The following is a 23,893-nucleotide window of genomic DNA, read 5'->3' as shown; positions in this document are numbered from 1 at the left end:
AGCACCAGTACAAAGAATTGACTCCCTATAGTGTGAGGACAGGAAATCTTAATACATTATTCGCCTGCCTCCTCACTCACTCACTCATGTCCGTCCGAAGCCGAATGCGCAGTCGCCTTCTGTGCACGTCCAAGGCCGAATGCGCAGTCGCCTTTTGCGCAGCTGCCCGAATAACCTTACGAGACCGACATCCAACCCCAACATCATGGCAGGCGGTGGATTTACAGCCGTGAAAATTCAAAGAGAAAGGTGACTTCGATTAAAGTTCTAGAGGCCTGAAAGGTGATTTACGTTGTCGAAACGGGCTCTTTGTCTAGTTTAAAATAATTATGTACAGTATGCCACGCTTGTAATTTTATTCATTTAAAATAACCTTCCAGCAATTCCAATTAATATAATGGAAGCTGTTTAATTCGCAGTGCTCTTTCAAGATATTGTCATGTAATAACAAAGCATTTTTTGTTTAAACGGAAGCCTAACTATAAATAGAGAAGTGCCTTGTTTTAAGACTCACTTGATGAAACTGAGTCCTGTAGACTTTTAGATAATGTCACTAATAATTTATAAGTCAATCAGTGGCATTAGATAGATAGATAGATAGATAGATAGATAGATAGATAGATAGATAGATAGATAGATAGATAGATAGATAGATAGATAGATAGATAGATAGATAGATAGATACTTTATTAATCCCGATGGGAAATAAATCTTTGAATAAGAGCTTAAATTTAAGTGACATTTAAATAAATTATAGCATCTTTTTATTTTACAAATGCTAAGGGTTGTCCATCTGTCCCACAAAAATTTACAAATGGCTGGGCCTTGAACCTCGATCTTGTTCTTAAACGAGAGCTTACGAAGGTGGAACACAACTCAAGAATAAGAGCAGCAGGCTATTGTAATCAGAATATAAGTTTAATGTCACTGTGCTCTGTACAAAAATCCACTCACATGCACAGGCCAGGCTAAAGTTCGCACACAGGGGCTCTCAGCATTTAGAAATGCTAGGCAAGCATTTGAAGAGAGAAAGGTACAACTACGAAAATGGGCATTGTACTATTTCTGTATGTTAGAGATGAAATTGAATCATCTCCTGACCTTGTTTGGAACCTAAGTAAAGTCCTACACGTGGAGAAAACAGTATAAAAGACTTGGGCAGGAGCCAAATACTTTGAAGCCGATGGATGGAAGATTACGTCATCTGTCCTGAAAATCCTTTCAGCGCAGCGACGAAAATGACAAACTATACACAGAGTGTTGTCATGGCTTCCTTTCGTCTGTTATGCCGCGTAAATCGTCATTAAAGAAAGATAAGTTATTTTCTCTTATGTGACTTTTACCACCGTTTCACTATGGGAGGGATATCGCCTTTTACATTATATCTGTATAGTTTCTGGTTACTTAAAATGCTGCAATTAAAAAGAACTTATTCCAACTAGGGAGATTGCAACCCCTAGAGGAAACAGCTATCTCACCTGTATGAGTGGACTTCAAGTTCTTTTCACAGCATGAGATGACATGGGCACAGGCCCTAGCTGACATCCTTTCCAGATCTGGTTCAGGATCTGTCCTGCTTAGGTAGATAGATACATAGAAAGAGAGATAGCTCATTATTTGTCACCAGGGAGGAAATTTGTTTTTTCACATAAGCTGAACAAATAAATATTATATTTAGGGATGGGCAAGTTAACGTGTTATTATCGTGTTAACGCATTAATTAAGTAACTCCGACAATTATTTTATCGTGTGATAATGCAGTTTTTGTTATTATTATTATTTTGAAAGACTCAGTCTCGCTAGCGATTGATAGAGATCAGTGATCTTCTTGTTTTGATACGCTTTTGCTAAAAGGAAAGTTATCTTTGTTGATTTGACCTCGATTCCTTGTGCGTGCATGAGTAGCGAAGAGCAAACAGCTTCTAACATGGCATGTGGAGAGATACCAAAGTGACTGCTCAAAGCAAAATAATCCGTGGATGACTTGTTTCATATTATCACTGAATCAGACTGATTTGTTGGACTCCGATTTTGATGCAAGTGATCTGGAGATGTATATCGAAAACGAAAGTGAGGTACCGGTGTTAGCCGATCGGTCCCCAGCTGATCGTGGTGCTGAACACGTTTGTGTAGCTGATGCACCTATGGCAATGTTCACCTAGGAGGACAGACACTTATGATGACAGGAGGTACAAACCATATTGCGTCTCACTGCAACTGCCACCCCTGAGCACCTGTCTCACAAAGACAGCCAGACAGCCTGCCCAACGAGCATTCCTGCTGGCCGTCAAGTCGCCCCCTGCACAGCCGCTGCTACCGCAAACAGCAAATAGGCACCGAGAGCAAGCACAACAGGCAGCAACAGACATTTTATGTTGATTTATATGTGAAACCATTGCTGTGTGCGCTTTTCAGAAAACTGAGTTTTTTGGAAGAAATATTAGCCCTCAAAGAGTTGCTACTGAACATACGACTCTTTATGCTACTCCCTGATAATAGAAAATGTTTCTGCTGGTATCTGTTCATATAAAAAAGAAAAGATTTAGAAATGTTAACTTGCTGTTGCTCAGAAGGTGCCTGTTATAATGTTGTGATCGTGGCTCTGGACTCTGAGGGTGACTCGTTTTTCTATAACAAACTAGACAAGATGTTAATACCCTGGCCATGGCAAATAGCTTTGGTTTTATATTTGATTTGTTTACATTAATGTTTAAGTTGAGATTTACAAGAAATATTTTAACTGATACTATGTAAAGGGAATACTGCTGTTAAAAAGCACCTTATTTGTTTAAAGTGTTTGCAAACCAAATACACACAAAACGCTACTTTTGAGTTCATTATTGAATTTGGCACATAACAAAGTGATTGTTGTGATTGTCTGCGATTAATCACAATAACAAATTTTAATCGTTGCCCAGCACTAACTATATTATAAAAAACAACAATCCTTCTGTGAAGTACATACCAGAAAGACTAAACTATAAGAAAACTATAAAGGAAGAAAAGCTTCTCTCTTGACTGAAGATAAAAAGACCAGTCACAGTCCCAGAAAGGCACTATGCAGACATATTGCTGTTATTATAAAGGAGTCCCCATAGTGTTTCTTAGCACACTTCTGCTGAATAATTTGTTAGCTGAAAGTCCTCACTGTCATAGTGTAAGAGAGAGGATGTGCAGCATTGTTTATAATGACACTCAGTTTTGTTTTAATTCTCTCCTTTACTACGACTTCCAGCGAGTCCAGAGAGAGTCCCATAACTGAGCCTGGCCTTTGTAATTAACTCATTGATTAGGAAGGCCTCACTTGAAATGATGTTACCTGCCCAGCAAATCACAGCTTAGAAGATCGCTTTGGTCATAACAGTGTTGTAGAAATTGTGAATGATACTACTATGATGTCACTTTTTTATATAATTCATGTGTGTTAGGAGACTAGTCCAACCTCCATATTCACTCTCTGAGTAGTCACCGGACATAGAGGATTTTTGATATTGTGAAAGTCAATAACCAGATTCTTGGTTTTGTTGAAGTTAAGTAGCAGAAAATTGTTTATATACCAAGTAACAAAGTTCTCGAACTAAAGCCTCTCCTTGTCTCATCCCTCTTATCAATACACCCCATAAGTGTCAAAATAGTTCTACAAGTGACGTGACCTACTATTATGTTGCAACCCTAAACTGGAATTTGCTCTGAGACATAAGTCACTAATCTTTTGGTTTCAATTTGTACAGTATAACGTTAAGGCTTTTGTAGCAATAAACTGGTAATGCAACATATTCTCAAAACTAAACTCTATTTTTGTCAATTAATTTTGTAGGTGAACTGATCTGTGGGTTCTTCTTCAATGAAAAACAACACAGTCACTGTGACAGAATTTATTCTGGACTGCATGATTGAGGATTCACAAAGCAACAACGCTGTCTACATTTTTATATTCATCTACTTGGTGACACTCATTGGAAACTTCTTAGTAATTTTGGTCATTAAAATGAACCGCCATCTGCAAACACCCATGTACTTGTACATCGGCACCCTGGCTGTCATGGACTTGATGAACAGCACGACTGTGATTCCCGAATTGGTGGCCGTTCTGTTAGATTACTCTGTTATTTTATATGGACTCTGTATACTCCAGATGTTTCTCATAGGCTACATGAAAGTGGCCATTACTTTTCTTTTTGCCTTGATGGCCTGTGACCGCTATATAGCAGTTCTTTATCCACTAAGGTACCCTTCAGTAATTACAAATAAAACTGTATGGACAGCTATCTTACTATTAAATGTTATTAGTACAGCATTACTTCTACCGTTTATGCTGCTTGCTTCTGACATTTCTTATTGTCATGGCAATATCTTAAAATACTGTTTCTGTAATTTTTACACCATGGTTGATGTTTCCTGTAATGAAGATCCAAAATAAGTAATCCTTTTGTTCACTATGATCCCCTTGTGTGGTGTAGCACCTTTAGCTTTAATAATATTTTCTTATGTCAAGATTGCCTGGGCAGCTCTGAGGATCTCCTCTTTTGATGGGAAACGAAAGGTTTTTAGCACCTGCCTGACCCATCTGATTGTAGTCGGGATGTTTTACTTTCCTTTGCTTTTATTTTATATTTTGTCAGAGTCCAAAATAAAACTGTCAACAGAAACATCCAATATGTTGGTTATTATAGCACATGCTATTCCCTCCATGTTGAATCCTGTCATCTACAGCTTTAGGAACAATGAAATAAAAAGTAGTATTTATAAAATATTTTGGATCAGGAATCAAATACACTAAACAAATATTTATTAGTTAAAACTTGTAAAATGGTGTAAATCAATAACATTTTGTTAACCATCAATATCATCTTAAGATTTTGATGTAAAAGAAACTTGTTGGTATATTTATCTATCAATACTACAATATCGCAATGCAAATGCTACAATAAAATATATACCTTTACTTTAATATGTTGCTCTTTTTTAATGTGAACTCATTCGATATATTAACTTGGATTTTTGTCATTTTGATTTGAAATAAATAGGGAATCATATTATTAAGGGTGTCAAATCACAAAACATTGTGTTCATGAACTCTTATCGCAAAGATCTCGGCAGAATCATTCTGGCTGGTGTCCTGATGCGGCCTGGCTAATAAAGAATAAGTTAAAGCAACAGCTTTAAGCTTTCAAATTACTGATATTATACCTGAGTAGCCAACTATATAAATAATGAACTATTCATTCATTCATTTTCCATGGCTTATCCAAAACTGGGTTTCAGGGGCAACAGTTTTAGCAGTGAAGCCCCTATGTCCTTTTCCCCAACCACACTTGCCAACTCATTCTATTGGATGCCATGGTGTTCACAGGCCATCTGGGAGATATAATTCTCTCAGCAAGCCCTGGGTCTCCCCCAGATTCTCCACCCAGCTGGTCGTGCCCATAAAACCTCCACAGAGAGGCATCTGTATCAGATGCCTGAACCACCTCAGTTGGCATCTCTTGATGCCGCGGGTCAGTGGCTCTACCCTCACCACTACAGATCAGTACAATGACCAAATAACTGTGCTCGGTGCTCCAATCTGTCTGTTGATCTCAAAATTCCACTTCACCTTGCTTGTGAACAAGACCCCAAGGTACATTTGGAGAGGACAGTCTACCTTTTTCCTATTTTGGACCATGACCTCAGATTTGGAAGTACTGATCTTCATCCCTGCCATTTCAAACTCGGATGGAAACCATTCCCAATGCGTGCTGGAGTTCATGGCCCAATGAAGCCAAAAGGACCATGTCATCTGAGGCCACTGACCTGGATCCCTTCCCCTCCCCTGTACCTTGATATCCTGTCCATGAAAACCACATACAAGATAGCAGACAAAGCACAGCTTGGTTGAAGTCCCACACCCACTGGAAACGGTGCCGATGTTTTTCCAAATATGCAGATACAGACTTCACTGTGAGTATGCAGCGACTAAATAGCTCTTATTAGTGGGAACCCAAAACCCCATACTCTACGAGCAACCCTGAAAGAATCCCTCAAGGAACATGGTCATATGCCATCTATAAGTCCAAAAAACACATGTAGACTGATTGATGCTCCCATGTTCCCTCTAGAATCCTCATGAGGGTAAAGAGCTGGTCCACCGGCCCATTACCTGGATGGAATCCAAATAAAGAAACAGACCAGAAGAAATCATATAGCAGATTCAGATACTCCATCTTCTTCAAATAAATGCTGCTAGACTGGACTGACAGACTTCACAAACAACACAAACAGAAGACACCTACCAAGAGGCTGAGAGTTACTCCACAAAGAAAGGGTCAGTGATAGTCTGGGGAGGCATATCCTTGGAGGGTTACCCTGATGGCTGTTAGGTAGCGGGATGAGATCCTCAGTACCATTCTCAAATGTTATGCTGGTGCAGTGGGCCCTGGGTTCTTTCTGGTGCAGGACAATGCGTGCAGTGTGTAGGGAGTTCCTGGATGACAAAGGCATTAATCCCATTGACTGGTCTGCATGTGCCCCAGACCTAAATCCATTTGAGAACGGCACCAAGTATCTCCACAAACTATTCAGGAGCTCACTGATGCCCTGATCCACGTCTGGGATGAGATCCCCCAGGGCACCATCCACCACCTCATCAAGAGTATGCCCAGACTTTGTTGGGAGTGCATACAGGCACGTGGGGGCAATTCACACTACTGAGTCACATTATGAGTTGCTGTGATGAAATTCACGCAAGTTGGATCAGCCTGTGATTTCACTTTTTGAGTTTGATTTTTGGTGTGATGTTGAATCCAGCCATGAATGGGAAGGTGATTTTGGTTTCCATGGACCGTTGTTACATCATCTTGTTCTCAATAAATTACACATTATTATTCAATAAAAATTTTCCACTTAAATATTTCATTTATGAAGATCTGTTGTGTGATTTAAGTGTTCCCTTAATTTATTTTAGCAGTGTAGAAAAAGGGAGCCCCTGTTTGGTGGTTTTCAGCAACTGCATTGGTGAGACCCACTGAAAGCCTGACTTCTGCAGAGTCAATTGATATTCCTTCAGAGAATCACTCCTTTCCATCCTCTTCACTTGCCAATTTATAATTTAATAGAGGCCTTGTAGAGGTGTGGCATACTGCACAATCAGAATGTGTGTGAGAAAGAGACTCCTTCTTTCCATTCTCTTCCCTCATCAATGTATTCAAAGGAGAAGAGAATGCTCCTAACCCAAAGCTACCTCGATATGTTACCAACCAGTCAAATTTACTCATGAAACTCCAACGAGCCTTCAAGAAATGAACTTCCAACCCTATGGACCTTCCGGAGGACAATATTTATGAGTCCCCTGTAGTTTAAGCATTAAAAAAGACTCACATGAACATGCATTTTTACTTTGGCACCTAATATCAGCCTAAAGAACAAAAAAGTTTCCACATGAGTGAGCTTTACTCACTGAGAAATTTTTTTTGCAAGTTATGTTCATTTTAAAACAGTGCTTAGAAAAAGGAGGAAAATTGTCTTTGAAGTTTAAAAAATCTCATCTTCAAAAGTTCCGGGGCCCAGAGCAAATTTAATTTGAAATATTTTAATTACAGTAATCCCTCCTCCATCGCGGGGGTTACGTTCCAGAGCCACCCACGAAATAAGAAAATCCGCGAAGTAGAAACCATATGTTTATATGGTTATTTTTATATCGTCATGCTTGGGTCACAGATTTGCGCAGAAACACAGGAGGTTGTAGAGAGACAGGAACGTTATTCAAACACTGCAAACAAACATTTGTCTCTTTTTCAAAAGTTTAAACTGTGCTCCATGACAAGACAGAGATGACAGTTCAGTCTCACAATTAAAAGAATGCAAACATATCTTCCTCTTCAAAGGAGTGTGCGTCAGGAGCAGAGACTGTCATAAAGACAGAGAACGCAAACAAATCAATAGGGCTGTTTGGCTTTTAAGTATGCGAAGCACCGCGGCACAAAGCTGTTGAAGGCGGCAGCTCACACCCCCTCCGTCAGGAGCAGGGAGAGAGAGAGAGAGAGAGAGATAGAGAGACAGAGAAAAACAAACATGCAAAAATCAATACGTGCCCTTCGAGCTTTTAAGTATGCAAAGCACCGTGCAGCATGTCGCTTCACTAAGCAGCTGCACAGAAGGTAGCAACGTGAAGATAATCTTTCAGCATTTTTAGACGAGCGTCCGTATCGTCTAGGTGTGCGAACAGCCCCCCTGCTCACACCCCCTACGTCAGGATCAGAGAAAGCGCAAGAGAGAGAAAGAGAAAAGTAAGTTGGGTAGCTTCTCAGCCATCTGCCAATAGCGTCCCTTGTATGAAATCAACTGGGCAAACCAACTGAGGAAGCATGTACCAGAAATTAAAAGACCCATTGTCCTCAGAAATCCGCGAACGAGCAAAAAATCCGCGATATATATTTAAATATGCTTACATATAAAATCCGCGATAGAGTGAAGCCGCGAATGGCGAAGCGCGATATAGCGAGGGATCACTGTATTGGATCTATAATTTAAGGTTGTTTCCACCTTCTGCCATCCAGGTCTAAAATAAGTCTCCTCTCAGTCGAGGTGGTCTTATTCCATGCATGGAAAAAGGCCCAAACGTCTATCTGGCAGATCAGAAACAGTCTTCAGGGGCCAGATGTGGATGTCTCAGTAACAACTATCTGCGGAAGACTACATGAACAGAAACACAGAGGCCTACCGCAAGATAATGATCCAAATATACTTCTAAGACCAAACAGGATTTTTTTTTAAAGCTAAAAAATGGAAAATTCTGGAATGGCCAAGCCAGTCATCCAAGTTAAATCCAATTGAGCAGACCTCCGATATGCTGAAGAGAAAACCTAAGAGCCTGTAAAACATGCAGGAGGTAAAGATGACTGCACTATCTATCTATCTATCTATCTATCTATCTATCTATCTATCTATCTATCTATCTATCTATCTATCTATCTATCTATCTATCTATCTATCTATCTATCTATCTATCTATCTACCTAATCAGTGTTGGGCTGGTGGCACCTCAATGTCTGCTTCCTGGATTATGTCCATTGCTGTGTAAATGGGTTCTGGTCCAGCATGAGCCTGGATTGGATTAAGTTGGTTTGGGAATGTTCCTAAAATCACCCAAAACAATGAGATTGATGCCATTCGGTCTACATTGGACTGGTTTCCTTACCAATTTTGTGCTGGTAAATGGTCCAACTTCCTATTCTGGACTGGAATAATCAATCAGGTTCAGGGCATGAATGACTGAATTAATGTCATTTTACAGGGCAATGGTAATCTAGACCCACTGACCCTACCCAGGACAAGTGAGTAACAAAATGGTAGAATAGATGTGATGGTGATATGGGTGCCTAAAAACAGGCCTGGAATCAGCAAAACAGTACAATCAGATATGCCAAACGGAAGCATAAAAGTAATCTGGACCTCCAGTTTTCAGCAAACAAGTGCTCTCAGGTTGTTACTAACTATAAAAAGACATCTCCCAGATGTCTTACCCAGATTCAACCCTCCCTGATAAACTTAATAAGTTTTACAGCAGATTTGAGCAAGAAGGAGAAAAGTATCAACCATCCCTCTGCTCCTCAAATTCTGAAGTGGCTTTGGCAAAAGTCGTCTCTTCACAAAAGCCTCACTCCTCTTCTTCCTTTTCTATCAAGAAACACAATGCCTGAAAGCCATTTGCAAGACAGAACTACAAAATGTCTGCCGGTGTTCTTACTCAGTTTCTCCCGCAATGATAGAATACTGTGCTTGCCAGCTCGCTCCTCTTTTTACTGACATCTTTAATCAACCTCTTGACCAGTGTGCTGTTCCAGATTGCTTTAAATCTTCTCCTATTGTTCATGTTCTCAAAAATGATAAAATAAGCTGCCTCCATGCTTATGAGCCTACTTTGTGCTAGAGCATCTGGACTGTAAAGGATGTTATGCCAGAGTACTGTGTGCAGACTTCAGTTCAGCTTTCAATGCCATTGTCCCTGAGCTGTCATTAACTAAACTTCTACCACCTGAACTGGATGCCTCTATCTGTAAATTATTTTTATGTAAATTATTACCATAAATAATATGTAATACGACTGTCTCTATATTAGCACAGGTGCCTCATTCCCCCAACTCTGTTCTTAGTACACCAATGACTGTGGGTCCACTGACCCCTCAGTAAAAATCATTAAATTCACCGATGACACCTCCATCATTGGATTCCACACTAATGGTAATGAAACAGATTACAGAAAGGAGGTGTCTTGGGTGTGCTACCAATCACCTGGTGGTGAATACCACCAAGTCGGTGGAAATATAAACGGTAGTTACAACCTCTCCCAATAGAAAATAATGATTCTACGGTCAGTATGATGGAATCCTTCGAATTTCTGGGGAGAACTATTACAAACACTCTCAGCTGGGACATCAACACCACTTCCATCACTAAGAAGGCTCTGCAGCAGATTAACTTTTTGACGATAACTTAAAGAAATGAAATGTTTCCCAGCCCTTCCTAGTATAATTCTAGAAATTCATACTTGTCATCAAATTCACCATTGTTGTCTGGTTTGCATCAGCAATGGTCCACTCCAAAAATAGGCTACAGCGTGTTGTGAGGTCTGCTGAGAAGGTAATTGGCTGTGTTCTTCCAACAGTTGCAGACCTGTAATGCATTGGGCCTCACCTACCATGTCAACAGGATCATCATTGACTCAACTTACTCATCCTCATTACATGTTCCAGAAACTCCCTTCTTGTAAACGCTTTAGGTCAATTAAAACTAAAACTAAAAGACACCTATACAGCTTCTTTCCCAGATCTGTAGCACAGGTAAAAGAGTAATTTAGCCCATCTTACTAATGTGTCCCCTCATATACTGTATGAAGGTGTGTTTATGTGCAGTATATATTCATATATATGTGTGTGTGTTGTGGCTAGGTGCAGGAATGACAAATCGTCTTACAAATGAAAAGTTGGAGCATCAACTGGGTCGTCCTGTTTAATGACGAGAGTCCAAAAAAAAATCATGCCTCTTGGCGACAAGTTTAAATAGTTGGGCAAACCGAAAAAACAATTGTCTTATTGCGATGGAATAAAAGAGGTCTGTTAGTGCAAAAAATGCGTCCTTCTGGGAAGCCAGACTTCTTATATCATGCAAACTGGAAGGGGCAGGGCTAAGTACCCTCACTGAGCAGTTTCTCAGAGCTGCGGTGAGTGAAGAAGAGGACAACGTTAACAACAGCACCCCTATTCTGCAACTGTTTATAATTTATGTTATTTAACTTATGCTATTTATGTTATTTGTATGTGATGTGATGGCGCAGTGGGTAGCACTGCTGCCTTGCAGTTAGGTAACCCGGGTTCGCTTCTCGGGTCCTCCCTGCGTGGAGTTTGCATGTTCTCCCCATGTCTGCGTGGGTTTCCTTCCACAGTCCAAAGACAAGCTGGTTAGGTGCATTGGCGATCCTAAATTGTCCCTAGTGTGTGCTTGGTGCGTGTGTGTGTGTGTGTGTGTGTGTGTGTGCCCTGCGGTGGGCTGGCACCCTGCCTGGGGTTTGTTTCATGCCTTGCACCCTGTGTTGGCTGGGATTGGCTCCAGCAGTTAGGATATAATGGATGGATGGATGTGATGTTGTGTTCTGTTTTAAGCAGCTCCAAAGCTGTGTTATATTCCTGCACTTTAAGTACTGATGAATAAAAGGGATTCTTGAAAATTAATGAAAAAAACAATGATTCTATCCACATGATTTGAATTAACTGATAAGGTGGCCCAGATATCAGTACTTTTGTCTTACTGTCACCAGGGAACAAAGTTTGAATATGTGTAGGTCACCCTTGCAAGGTACACTAACAGGACTGGATTTGACTATGACTCTCAAATAGAAAAAGTGGCTGCAGGAAAGTGGGCCGATGAATGTTTATTTATATTTTGTCAAGAAATTTGTTGTTATCATCAGTAATGATAATGAGTCCTCAAAAGAAATGAGTTAAAAAAAAAGACTAATGCTCCTGGGTTTGTAATTCATCACTAATCTCCAGCCACCATCAGCATGAGACCACAAACACTTTTTAAAAAGCAGGATCTCTTTGACATAGTTGGGGTTCAAGGCTGTTATTCATCTTAGCCGTAACACAAAGAATTCAGAGCACATGTTAAACTTCCCAAGAAAAGAAAACATGACTGATTGAAACATGAAAACAGAACCCCCACAGTCAAAAACTAAACCTCAGTTGTCTAGTATTTCTAAAATGAGCCTGTTATGAACATTTTTATTTACTCTCTTTGACAATTTTAAAATACATTCCTTGATGACACACCTCACAGTGAAGATCACAACAGTAGCTAAGGTAAGCAAGCTTTCTTTTTTAATGTATTTTAGTCAAGATTTTTAATAACGTTTTGTTTTATTTACACTGGAAGCTTGAATGTAGAGATAGATGTGCAGTGTGCAAAGAAATAAAATCTTCCAATATTTTTCAATCAAGTGTTCATTTTTTAATATAGTGCTCTTCACAAAGCACACCAATGCAGGCAACTTCACAAGCACTAGTGCAAATGAAATTAACAAAATAAAATACAAGATCATTTGATTTATATTATTCAACAGATTCAAATAAATCACTATATAGATGGGTGAAAAGTTTTTTTATATAGTATAAGTATTTGCATATGTATATTTGTATGTTTAACATATGTATACATAAAAGTGTTCAGGTATGTCTATTTTTTATACTGTATTATATAATTAAAACCATGTCTATGTAAGATCATTGTTGATCCACAAACCAAATGAACCCTTTATGGGATAATAAAGTTAAAGTTGGCTTTAGACAAATTATAAAAAAAACTACCTGTGCTACCCATCTAAGATGGGATGAAGTCTAACTAATCAACAGAGACCTCAGTGTTAACATTTGCAGTGTATCTATTGGAAAGTATTTTGTAATTCATGTAGTAATACAATGCATTGAATTTGAATTTATTACAAAGCAGCAGAAGTTCTCCCAGCTCAAGTCTGTTTATCTGGGAGTGAGGTGTCTGGAGTTGTATAGGGTAAATAATATATTGTTATTTGGAACACACACATTTCTTGTGTGTTCTGTGTCTACAACGATCTGGGTAAATGTTAGATGACAGGAAATGCAAGGTAAGAAATGCTGAACACATAGTTTTTTTTTTATTATATTTTATTAATTTTTATTGTAATCATTCCATACAAACAGATCAATTTATAACCAAACAAATTAAAAACAAATCAAACCCCACCCCTGTGAAGGAGAGCTTAGCTAAAGGAGAATTGCTTAGGGCTTTTTAATAAGACAACATTAAGCAAAGGAAAGGGAGAAATAAATATATATGTAAATAAGAGATAGAGAAGGGAGTTAAATGCGGTAATGGTTATTTCTCTTATTCTAAAATAATATTGATCAGATCCTGCCAGGTTTTGAAAAAAATTTGTACAGATCCTCTAACTGAGAATTTGATTTTTTCCAATTTCAAATAATATAAAACATTGGTTTCCCACTGACTTATCAGAGGAGAGTTAGGATTCTTCCAATTTAACAGAATGAGTCTGCGTGCCAAAAGTGTAGTGAATGCAATCACCGTTTGCTTGTCCTTCTCCACTTCAAGTCCGTCTGGAAGAACACCAAACACAGCTGTTAATGGGTTAGGAGGGATTGTGACCCCAAGGCTGTCTGAAAGGCACTTAAAAATTTTTTGTCCAAAATGATGTTAATTTGGTGCAGACCCAGAACATGTGACCCAGTGAGGCAGGAGCTTGGTTGCAGCGTTCGCAGGTTGGATATTGCCCTGGAAACATTTTGGACAGTTTTAAGCGAGAGAGATGAGCTCGATACATAACTTTTAGTTGAATAATTCTGTGCTTTGCGCATATGGAGCTCAGAAACTTTTTTCGTGTTATAGTAATCTCTCTCTATATAAAATCCAATGTCAGTTTGTCTGTATGTCTGTCCACTTTTCACAAGAAAACTACTTACCAGATTTAGATTGTGTTTTTTTCTATAATTTGCTTGAACATTCCTGTTGATTTTGCGAGTTCTTTTATTGTGCTAAGTATCATAGATCACTTGCGGTACTGATTTATTTGCACAAATACGACGTAGCGGGGGGCGTACCTTACCTCCACTTAGCTAGCAAACAAGAAAACAACTTAATGGATTTAGATAATTTGCTTGAACATTTCATTTGATTTTGCAACTTCTCTCATCGTGCTAAGAATCATAGTTTGCTTGCAGAAGATGATATATTCATGCTAACCCGAAACAGAGGCTGCGGGCTGAGGTGAGGGGGAAGCGTGATGTCAGGAGTGGGGAGCTAGGTATGGCCCTCCTCATTGTCCTGTTTTACTACTACACAGGTGGAGCCATGGGGGACAGCTAGTTATTAATAAAATGTTGTTGTGAAATGTATAATGTGTGAAGAGTGAAGTTCAAATTTCAAATAAATACTTTCACAAAAGGTATAACAATACAAGTGCACCTTTATTCAAGAATATAACCAAAGAAAAAGAAATTATTCAATTTACATGTTGCTGTCAATATGTAAAAACCAAAGTCTATTTATCAATCGCTTGGATAGGTGAGAGGTAAGAAAGGTTGCTTCTAAATCAAGAACTTGCAGGTTCAATCCCAGGTCTTTCCCACATTTTCCATTTTGAGAAGTGAGCTGCTATTATTATTATTATTATTATTATTATTATTATTATTATTATATAATAAAAGCATACATTTGAATTGAGTCTGTAACACCCGTTACAAATTTTTGCTACTTGTAAAAGTTAATGTTTTTTTATTCAATTTTATTCTCTCAGTCACATTTACATGGTACAATGAACTTGCCTCTTCCTCTCTGTGTGGAAGCTGTTTATCTCCATTCTTATCACAAAAGCAGCGACAACCACAGTTGGTGCTGTGGTTGATGCCTGCTCGGAACTATTTGTTGTACCAGCAATCAAACATATAGTGACTGGTATCAGACTATCACACAGCATTTGAGCTTTGATGACAAAGACACCCATGCAGAACATTTGAAAAATGACAGATTTGCATGTATGTGTGCAATGCTACTTCTTATTTAGGAAAAGATCCCAGTCGTCCCACAGAAGAAAGACTTTCCAAGACTGTGGTCATAAAGTCGTTTCTGGACGAAGGCAGAACCACAACAAAAGACAACTTCTTCATGTCACTTTCGTTGTCTATTAAACTGTTGCACTGAAACACAGCTCTGCTTGGCACCATAAAGTGGGATGGGAACTCCCACCTGCAGCTTAAGTTACTTCAGTATGCATGCAATTCTCCACACTAGTATTTAGATTTGCCAGTGCCATGCTGATGGTGTATGAGTCCAAAAAGAAGAAATCTGTCTGTCTGTCCCAGTACATTGCACTATAACGTGGAGATTGGGCAACAACGAAAAAAAACCACTATGTCCAAATGACATTGTGTTTTCAAATAATTGTGTTTTCATTTCGTGCTTGAAAGAGGCAGAGACAGATTTGATATCATTCAAGTGGTTACTGGAATATAAAATAAACACTTTTGTAAAGGTATAACTAAACAAGTGTGCTTTTATTCAAGAATAAAACTGAATAAAAAAAAAAATCAAGTAACAACAAGATTCCCAGAAAACATGATTTACCAGCATCTGTGTGTCTGCTTATATCCCTTCAGTAATATCTTTTACAAGTAGCAAAACCTTACACCGGGTGTTACAGACTCAAAGCAAATGTATGATTTTATTATACAGTATAATAGTAATAATAACAGCAGCTCACTACTCGTAACGGTAAATGCAGATAAGGCCCAGGATTGAACTCTTAACCTATTGATTTAGAAGCAGCTGTTCTTACATCTATACCAACCATGCAATTAACATTTAGGCTTCGATTTTTATACATTGCCTGGAATTTTTTTTTCTTTGGTTGTATTCTTGAATAGAAGCGCACTTGTTTTGTTATACCTTTTGTGAAAGTGTTTATTTGATATTTGGATTTCAGTCTTCACACATTATACATTCTACGTCATTATTACTATAACAAGAAAAATGTTTCTGTTTTAGTTGTGTGTTCAATATTTCTTGTCTTGCATTTCCTGTCATCCTACATTTATATAAATTCTTTTGTAGATATGAATTTAAGGTGGCCTGGCATTATGACTTTTTTCGTAGGCTGTTAATCAAATTAATTTTGAACCTAGAGATCTAATAAACTTCTTCTAGCAGGTTCATAACTAATAGAAGAGATGATTGTGGGTAGGAGATATACATTACCTTATCATTAGCATAAAGAGATATTTTCTGTTCAAACTCTTCTCTAATTATCCTCTTTATTTCATATTGCTTCTGAAGATGGATAGTTCATGTTTTGAAGGCAATTGAAGAACTCGTTGATGATAATGGATAATTGTCTTGGTTCCTCACTCTAAACCAAAGTAGTCCAAGTTTATATTATGAATACAGCCTAAGACTTCTACACCAGTATACAGTGAACCCATGCTGATATATTGGGGCTTAACCCAAATTTGCACAGTAAATAGACAACTTCATTCTACTATGTCAAAGGCTTTTTCAGCATCCAAGGATAAGAAGGCCTTTCGAAGTTTAGATTTGGTTCAGCAAATGCTGAAGAGCGAAAACTAAACATTTGTCTTTAATAAATCCAGTTTGGTCTTCTGAGTTATTATTGAGGGAAGTACTTTCTCGGTTCTCCTAGTTAAGATGTTCTCTAGTGTCTTAACTCTTTTAGGGCGGATGTCGACTTTTGTCGACAGGAGGGGTTGAAGGCTAATGTCGACAAAAGTCGACATCCAGGGATAGGGGGCGACAATCAGCTGTTAATGGCGACAAATCTCACTGTCACGTCACAGGCATTCCCTCTGTGCTTGGAGGAATGCTAGACTCGTTGACTCGGCAACTAAACACTGCGTGTGCGTGAGTCTCGAAATGTAAACAAAGGCAAGATGGCACCGACATGTGAAAAGGCAGCGAAGCAAGTGCAGAAAAGAAAACACTCGGCAGACAATGTTTTGCGCATTATCGCGGAGTTGGACTCTTGATTTTTCAGAATCGGATTTTATTGGCAGTGATCAGGAGATCGAGCAAGAGAGTGAGAAGCAGACATCAGCTGATCAGACACCAGCCGATGCTGCGCCAGCGGATCTGCTGCCAGTTGAGTGCCTTCGCTCAGCCGATGCATCTACGGCAAGGTTCGCATGGGATAAATACACAGACATTGATCCGTTGAGAGCCGATCTGGCTACCGGAGTTTAAAAGACAGCATGGCTTGCTGTTGGACACGACAGATCACCAGCTGCTGAACTTCAGGCTGCTCTCTCCTGATGCTGCTTTTCAGCTACTGTCAGACGAGACAAACAGGTAGGCAGAGATTTTTTTTGAATCGCGGGCTGCGTTTGCATCGCATTCTCGTTTTTCAAAGTGGAAACCCACAACAAAAGACGAGATGAAGCGCGCTGTGGCATTACAAATAGAGATGGGACAGAACTGGTGATATAACTTCAGGGAGCATTGGTCCAAACGTGCTTTGTCCCCTGGTGGCTTAGGTACGTGCTGCTGCAAAGTTTTATTCACTTCTGTAATAAACAGAAGCAAATCCCATGGAGTGAGCCAGGCTTTAATGCCATACATAAAGTTCATAAAGTTTCAGAAGATGAAAAGAGGTGACAATACGGTTTTCATGCAGGCAGAAAACTTGGTGGCAGTGGCATGGCACGATGGCAAATGGGTGACTTGTCTCTCTACAGTACACACTAACAATATATGTGAGAAAGTGCAGCAACAGACAATTGAAAAATAGGCACCAAAGCAACACATATTGTAAGGAGTGCAATGTGGCAAAGACTGAAATTGGCTGCTTTGAGCGAGATCAGACTTTGCTGTGTAAAATGTATGTGATATGTATGTGAAATCATAGAGTATGCAGGCTCATACAACATGCAAGACAGTAACATTTGTCAAAAGTAAATATTTTTTGTTGATTTGATATGTTAAACAATTGCTTTGTGTTCTTTTTTTAAAAATGTTAGTTTTTGGAAAAATATTCAGCCCTGGGAGAAAAGAAACAAAAAAAAAATTAGCCCTAAAAGAGTTAATATCACTATTTAGGAATGAAATTGGTCTGGATGATGTGCATTGTAGCAAATCTGTATTTTTCTTAGGAAAGACAGTAATTGATGTTTGCTCTAATATTTCAGGCCGAATCATTATCTAACTTCTATAAATTCTGTTAATAATAACGGGGTAAGTTAATTAATTCCTATTAAATCCCACTGGATAGCCATCTAAGGCTGCAGCATTTTTTACTCTGTAGTGCAGTTTTTACATCTTGCATTTCTGAAAGTCTCAGAGGCTTATGAAGCTGTTCTGCATTGAGGTCACCAAGCTGTGATATCCTTATTTTATCAAAAACATATTTAACTTGTGCCTTGAGTATAACTCCTTATACAGTATTCCTTTGAGTATAAAGTAGACTACTTTATACTCAAAGGAATACTGTATAAGGAGTTATAAAATTCCCTTCCTAGTTTTTTTTTCCAGTGTTACATTATGAATCTGCAATTATAATGCAACTTCCTGTTTATGCATTTCGTAAGCTAAGATCTTATTCACCTTGTTTCCATGTTCACAATAGTGATGGCATGACTCAAAAATAAAATAAGGAAATAAAATTTCCCAGATCTTTGTAGATATGGAACACATATGAAATGCATGTATTCCAAATAACAATATACTGTATCATTTACCCTATACAACTCCAGGCACCTCAAACGCATATAAAGAGCCTTGGCTTGAGCTGGGAGAACTTTTTGCCCGAGCTGAGCTCCATCAAGGTGGGGCATGGGACAGCAGGCTGCTTGCTGCTTGTGCTGATCGACACATTTACAAAACAAAAGAAACTGATGGAGAGGTGTGAAGGAATTTAAGTTGGGCCGGGATTATGTGTTTTTTCGTAGGCTTCAGGAATTCTAGTGTTAAAAGTGGGTCTCCCGTAAAAACACAATCTCATCTTTTAAGTATTTAAGATGTCAGAGTACTTTTTTCTCTTAAGGTCATGATTAAGGCAATGAATATTACAGCTTAAACAATTCAATGATGATCAGAATTATAATATTCCTCTCTTGTAATAAATATTTCTGATATTACATAGATACCGTGAGAAATGTTACATTTCACCTTTGTCAGTAACTTCACATCTTCATTGATAGGTCTTCTAATTATTGAGGTAAACTAATAATTTATTAGTTACTGGCCAACAAATTTTATGGAAAATTTTGCTTCCCCTACAATTTTTAGTGAAACCACTAGATTTTTACACACTTAACATAAATGCATACTTGTAATTTCTGTAGGGTGTTCAAGAAAACAGCAGTTACACATTTAACATTGTAATGTCTCCAGTGGCATAGACCTATGCTATGATATTACAATGTAAGCAACACGAGAGAAAACTAGAAATGTTTTGCCATACATTTTCATTTGTAGTCACTGTCTGATGCTTCACGTATCAGTGTCCAACAATAGTCTTCCAGCAAAGACAGACTCCATTTTCCCAGGTAGCGTTTCTTCATGTTGGCAATGTCTCGGTGAAACCATGTTTGGCACTGAGGTTGGCTGGTAAGAAGTCCAAATGGGAATGAAGAAAATGTATATTCAGTGACATGTTGCAGTTCATAGACGTGTATGCCTGGAGCAGACTTTCAACCTGTTTGACATAGTTTGGTGCCTCATAGTTGCCCAGAAAGTAAGAAATGACATTCTTGAAGTAGTTCCATGCGACACATTTGGCACCCTACAGAAGGCCATCAAAGTGACTATCCTTCAACAACTCTCGGATCTGTGGGCCAATGAAAACACCTACTTTTATCTTGGAATCACTAATACGTGGAAACATCTGTTGCAAGTATGCAAAGACTTCACTTTGCTTTTTAATTGCCTTAACAAAGTTTTTCATTAGCCCACGTTTGTTGTGCAAAGGTGGAAGAAATATGTTCTTCAGATCAACCAGTGGGACATGTGCAACATTCTTTTGCCCTGGAACCAATTTTCTGTAAGGTGGCCAGTCCTTTATCACATAATGTGAATATCTTGCTCGGGTGTCCCACTCACAAAGAACACAACAGTACTTGGCATATCCAAGCTGCAGACCAAGTAAAATTGCAACCACCTTCAGATCACCACATATATTCCAGTTGTACCTTGAGTACTGAGTGTTTTTCAGCAGCAGCTGCATGTTCTCATTTGTTTCCTTTGTATGAATGAAATGTCCAACAGGTTTGGAAGGGTAGATATTACTATTGTTCAGTAAAATGGCTTTCAAACTCAACAATGATTAGTCAATAAACAGTTGCCATTCTATTGGATCATCTTCACATCCGAGAGCAGAAAGCAATCCATCCATGTCACTGCAAAATGTCAGACTGTCAACTTGACTGAAGAATTTTGTCAAATCTTCATGATTTCAGTGAAATACTGAAATTTTTGTAACTGGCAACAGCACGTTCCATCCTTGCAACACTGATCCTAGGACTCTTCATTCTTTATTCATTCTTTATTCTTCGATAAATCCAAATCTCAGACAAGAAATGGTTTGAAATCTGGATCGTCAGCATCTGCAGCAGCTTCCTTCTGCATTGGCTCGTCCATCTCTGCCTCCTTGTCCTCATCCTCAAGCGGCCACACCTCTGGCAGTTTTGGAACAGGAAGATTTTTGTCATGTAGCACTGCTCTCATTGCAGAGGCATGGTTCAGGTACTCAATAAACATCCTGTCCTTGGAAGAAAATCTTGAGACATTCGTCATGCAGAAATGACAATCAGATATATGATCCTTCTGCTCCCTCCATATCATTGAGATGGAAAATGGCATGGATGAATGCAAACCCTTCAGCCAAGGTTGCAGACTGGTAGTGCAAGATGCACAGCATATACAGTATGAGGAATCCATACTTTGTCCTAGTCACGAATTTTGTACCCGAAGTATAACTCATATGCTTTCTTTATGAATGCTGTCATTCTCCATATGTACTTTCAAAATAAACTTGCCACAAATGTAGCAAAACGTGTCATGGCTATTGTGACATTGACGTGACATTTCAGAAATTATGTAAAATTAAATTCACAGCCTTTGAACTCAACAGTTTTATTTCTAATGTAATACTCATTGACGTTGACATCAGTTAGAAAGACTGCAGCTTCTACTCACTGCTGCTGCTTGGTATATATAGGGTTGCATTGCCATGGAAACAAGCCATAATCTTGAAGGGGCGCTTGGGCATACCTGAGTTTGCCCGGGCACACACGATCAGACAGATTCTCTTGCAGTATTTTAGCTGAGTGAGTCTCTAGTATAAATTGTACCAGCTATGGCTGTAAAATATAATGATTTTGACCTAAGAAGATCACGAGCTACTGCCAGGCAGCAAAGCCTGAGCACGCATGAGTATACAAAACACACCGATTTGAAAATTTCATAATTTATGTTACACAATTAGCTGTTTCTCAAAAACCTTGCATGAAGGGAAAATTTTAAAGTTATTTCTGTGACTAGCATCACAAAATCTATCTGGCACACAATAAATTATGAAGGAAATGAAAACATTGAAAACAAAATTACCAAATGAAATGGTAAGGGAAAAGAGATTAATAAATCATAAACTTGTCCTCTTTCCTTTCTCTACATCTGTGTTTGTGTGTATTCTCATTTCTACTAAAATATACCAGTACAATTGGTAAATATATTCTCCATATAATATGTATGCTATTATAGCTATTATTATTATTAATATTATTACAGTATATACTCATGGATAAATTCTCCTGCTGATAAGTGTGCTGATAAGTCGGGAATTGATCTTATCATATAATTTCCAGTATTTTATAATGTTAGTTGTATAAGTCGAATGCGGAAAACTCACGCTATTGGTCCTCTTTTTCTATGTATTCTGCCTACGTTACCACACGGTAATACCCAAACTATTCTGAAGTGACGTTTGCACTGTTTTGTGTTTTTTGTATCTCATTACCTCATACACCTTTAATCGTAAGAGCATCCCTTATCTATGATGGAGTGTTCGATCAGAAGAAAATATGAAGCTGGTTTTAAATTAAAAGTCATTGAAGTGGCGAAAGAAATTGGTAACTGCGCTGCTACAACAAAATTCGATGTGTCTGAAAAACTGGTGAGAGATTGGAGGAGGCAAGAAGATGTGAAAAAAAAAAATTAAGTGTCGCATTTTTGAACGAGCCTATAAGTTGGGGTATGATTTTATGGTTGATTTTTTGGGTTTCAAGACCCGACTTATACATGAATATATACGATATTTTAAACACAGAAAAAATGATCCTGCATTGGACTGGCATCTTGTTTAGAAATGGTTTAGGATCGTGATGCTCTTGTAACTCTAAACTGGAAGAAAAGAGTCCAGAAAACAAATGAATTATTATTTGGTTCAGTTTATATATTATAGCTTTAAGGATTTTGTACCCATAAATTAATAAATGCAACATATTTTTTAAAAACTAAAATCACATTTTTCCCTTTATTTTTAGGTGAATTGATCTGCAAGTTCTTCTTCAATGAGAAACAGCACAATCACTGTGACCGAGTTTGTTCTAAACTGCATGATTGAGGATCCACAAAGTAACAACGCCGTCTACATTTTTTCACTCATCTACTTAGTGACTTTCATCGGAAACGTCTTAGTAATTCTTGTCATTACAATGAACCATCACCTGCGAACACCCATGTATTTGTACATCGGCACACTGGCTGTCATGGACTTGATAAACAGCACAACTGTGCTTCCTAAATTGGTGGCTGTCCTTTTACATTATTCTGCTATTTTATATGGACTCTGTGTACTCCAGATGTCTCTCATAAGTTACATTAAAGTGGCTATTACTTTTCTTTTCGCCATAATGGCCTGTGATCGCTATATAGCTATTCTTTATCCTTTGAGATACCCTTCAGTAATTACAACCAAAACTGTATGGACTGCTGTCTTTCTATTGCATATTCTTAGTACAGCCTTAATTCTACCATACGTGTTCCTCGTTTCTGATCTTTCTTTTTGTCAGGACAACGTCTTACCGTCCTGTTTTTGTAGTTTTTTTAACATGATGGATGTGTCCTGTGATAAAGATTCGAAATATGTAACCATTTCATTTGCTATGGTTGCTTTGTGTGGTATAGGCCCTTTAGTTATAATTGTTTTGTCCTACATAAAGATTGCTCAAGCTGCTCTGAAAATCTCTTCTGTTGCTGGGAAGCAAAAGATTTTTACCACCTGTGTAACTCATCTGATTGTAATCGGGATGTTTTACTTTCCTTTGCTGATATTCTACGTTTTGCCCGAGACTGGGGTTAAACTATCAACTGAAACATCTAATGTTTTGGTTATTATAGCCCATGCCATCCCCTCCATGATGAATCCTATTATTTATAGTTTCAGGAACACTGAAATAAAAAGTAGTATTTTCAACATTTTTTTGACCATTAAACAAGTTCAACTACTTAAATACCCTTAAATTGGGCCAAATCAATAATATTTAAGAACTCACAGCATCTTTTTCAATGTTTAAAATAAAAAATTCTATTGCTGACCAAATCAACAATTGAGTAAGAAGGCAAGTACAGTTAATTTGGTGCACACCAGACCTGCTAAATGTAGTAGTGGAGGATGGATTGAAGACAAAACCGCTGGCCTTTATGAACAATGCTACACATCCTCTCTCTGACACACTAACATTGAGGACTTTCAGACAACAAATTATTCAGCAGAAGTGTGTGAAGAACCGTGACTGGGGGTCCTATTTACTTCTTGTAATTTGCCTTTATAGCGCCTAACTGAGATTGCTCTCTTGTTAGCACA

General features: G+C 38.4%; 1 protein-coding gene across 1 annotated transcript; it reads left to right on the top strand.

Moving 5' to 3' along the window:
* The first annotated feature begins 12,100 nt into the window (after positions 1-12,100).
* Positions 12,101-23,842, top strand: LOC127527362 (olfactory receptor 1-like). Its single transcript, XM_051925926.1, has 2 exons — positions 12,101-12,335; positions 22,572-23,842. The coding sequence occupies exon 2, from the start codon at positions 22,599-22,601 to the stop codon at positions 23,547-23,549; it is 951 nt and encodes a 316-aa protein (XP_051781886.1). The 5' UTR covers positions 12,101-12,335; positions 22,572-22,598; the 3' UTR covers positions 23,550-23,842.
* The last annotated feature ends 51 nt before the right edge of the window (positions 23,843-23,893 follow it).

Source organism: Erpetoichthys calabaricus, chromosome 4 (assembly GCF_900747795.2).
Source record: "Erpetoichthys calabaricus chromosome 4, fErpCal1.3, whole genome shotgun sequence".
Taxonomy (NCBI): domain Eukaryota; kingdom Metazoa; phylum Chordata; class Cladistia; order Polypteriformes; family Polypteridae; genus Erpetoichthys; species Erpetoichthys calabaricus.
This window is presented reverse-complemented; position numbering and strand designations above follow the sequence as displayed.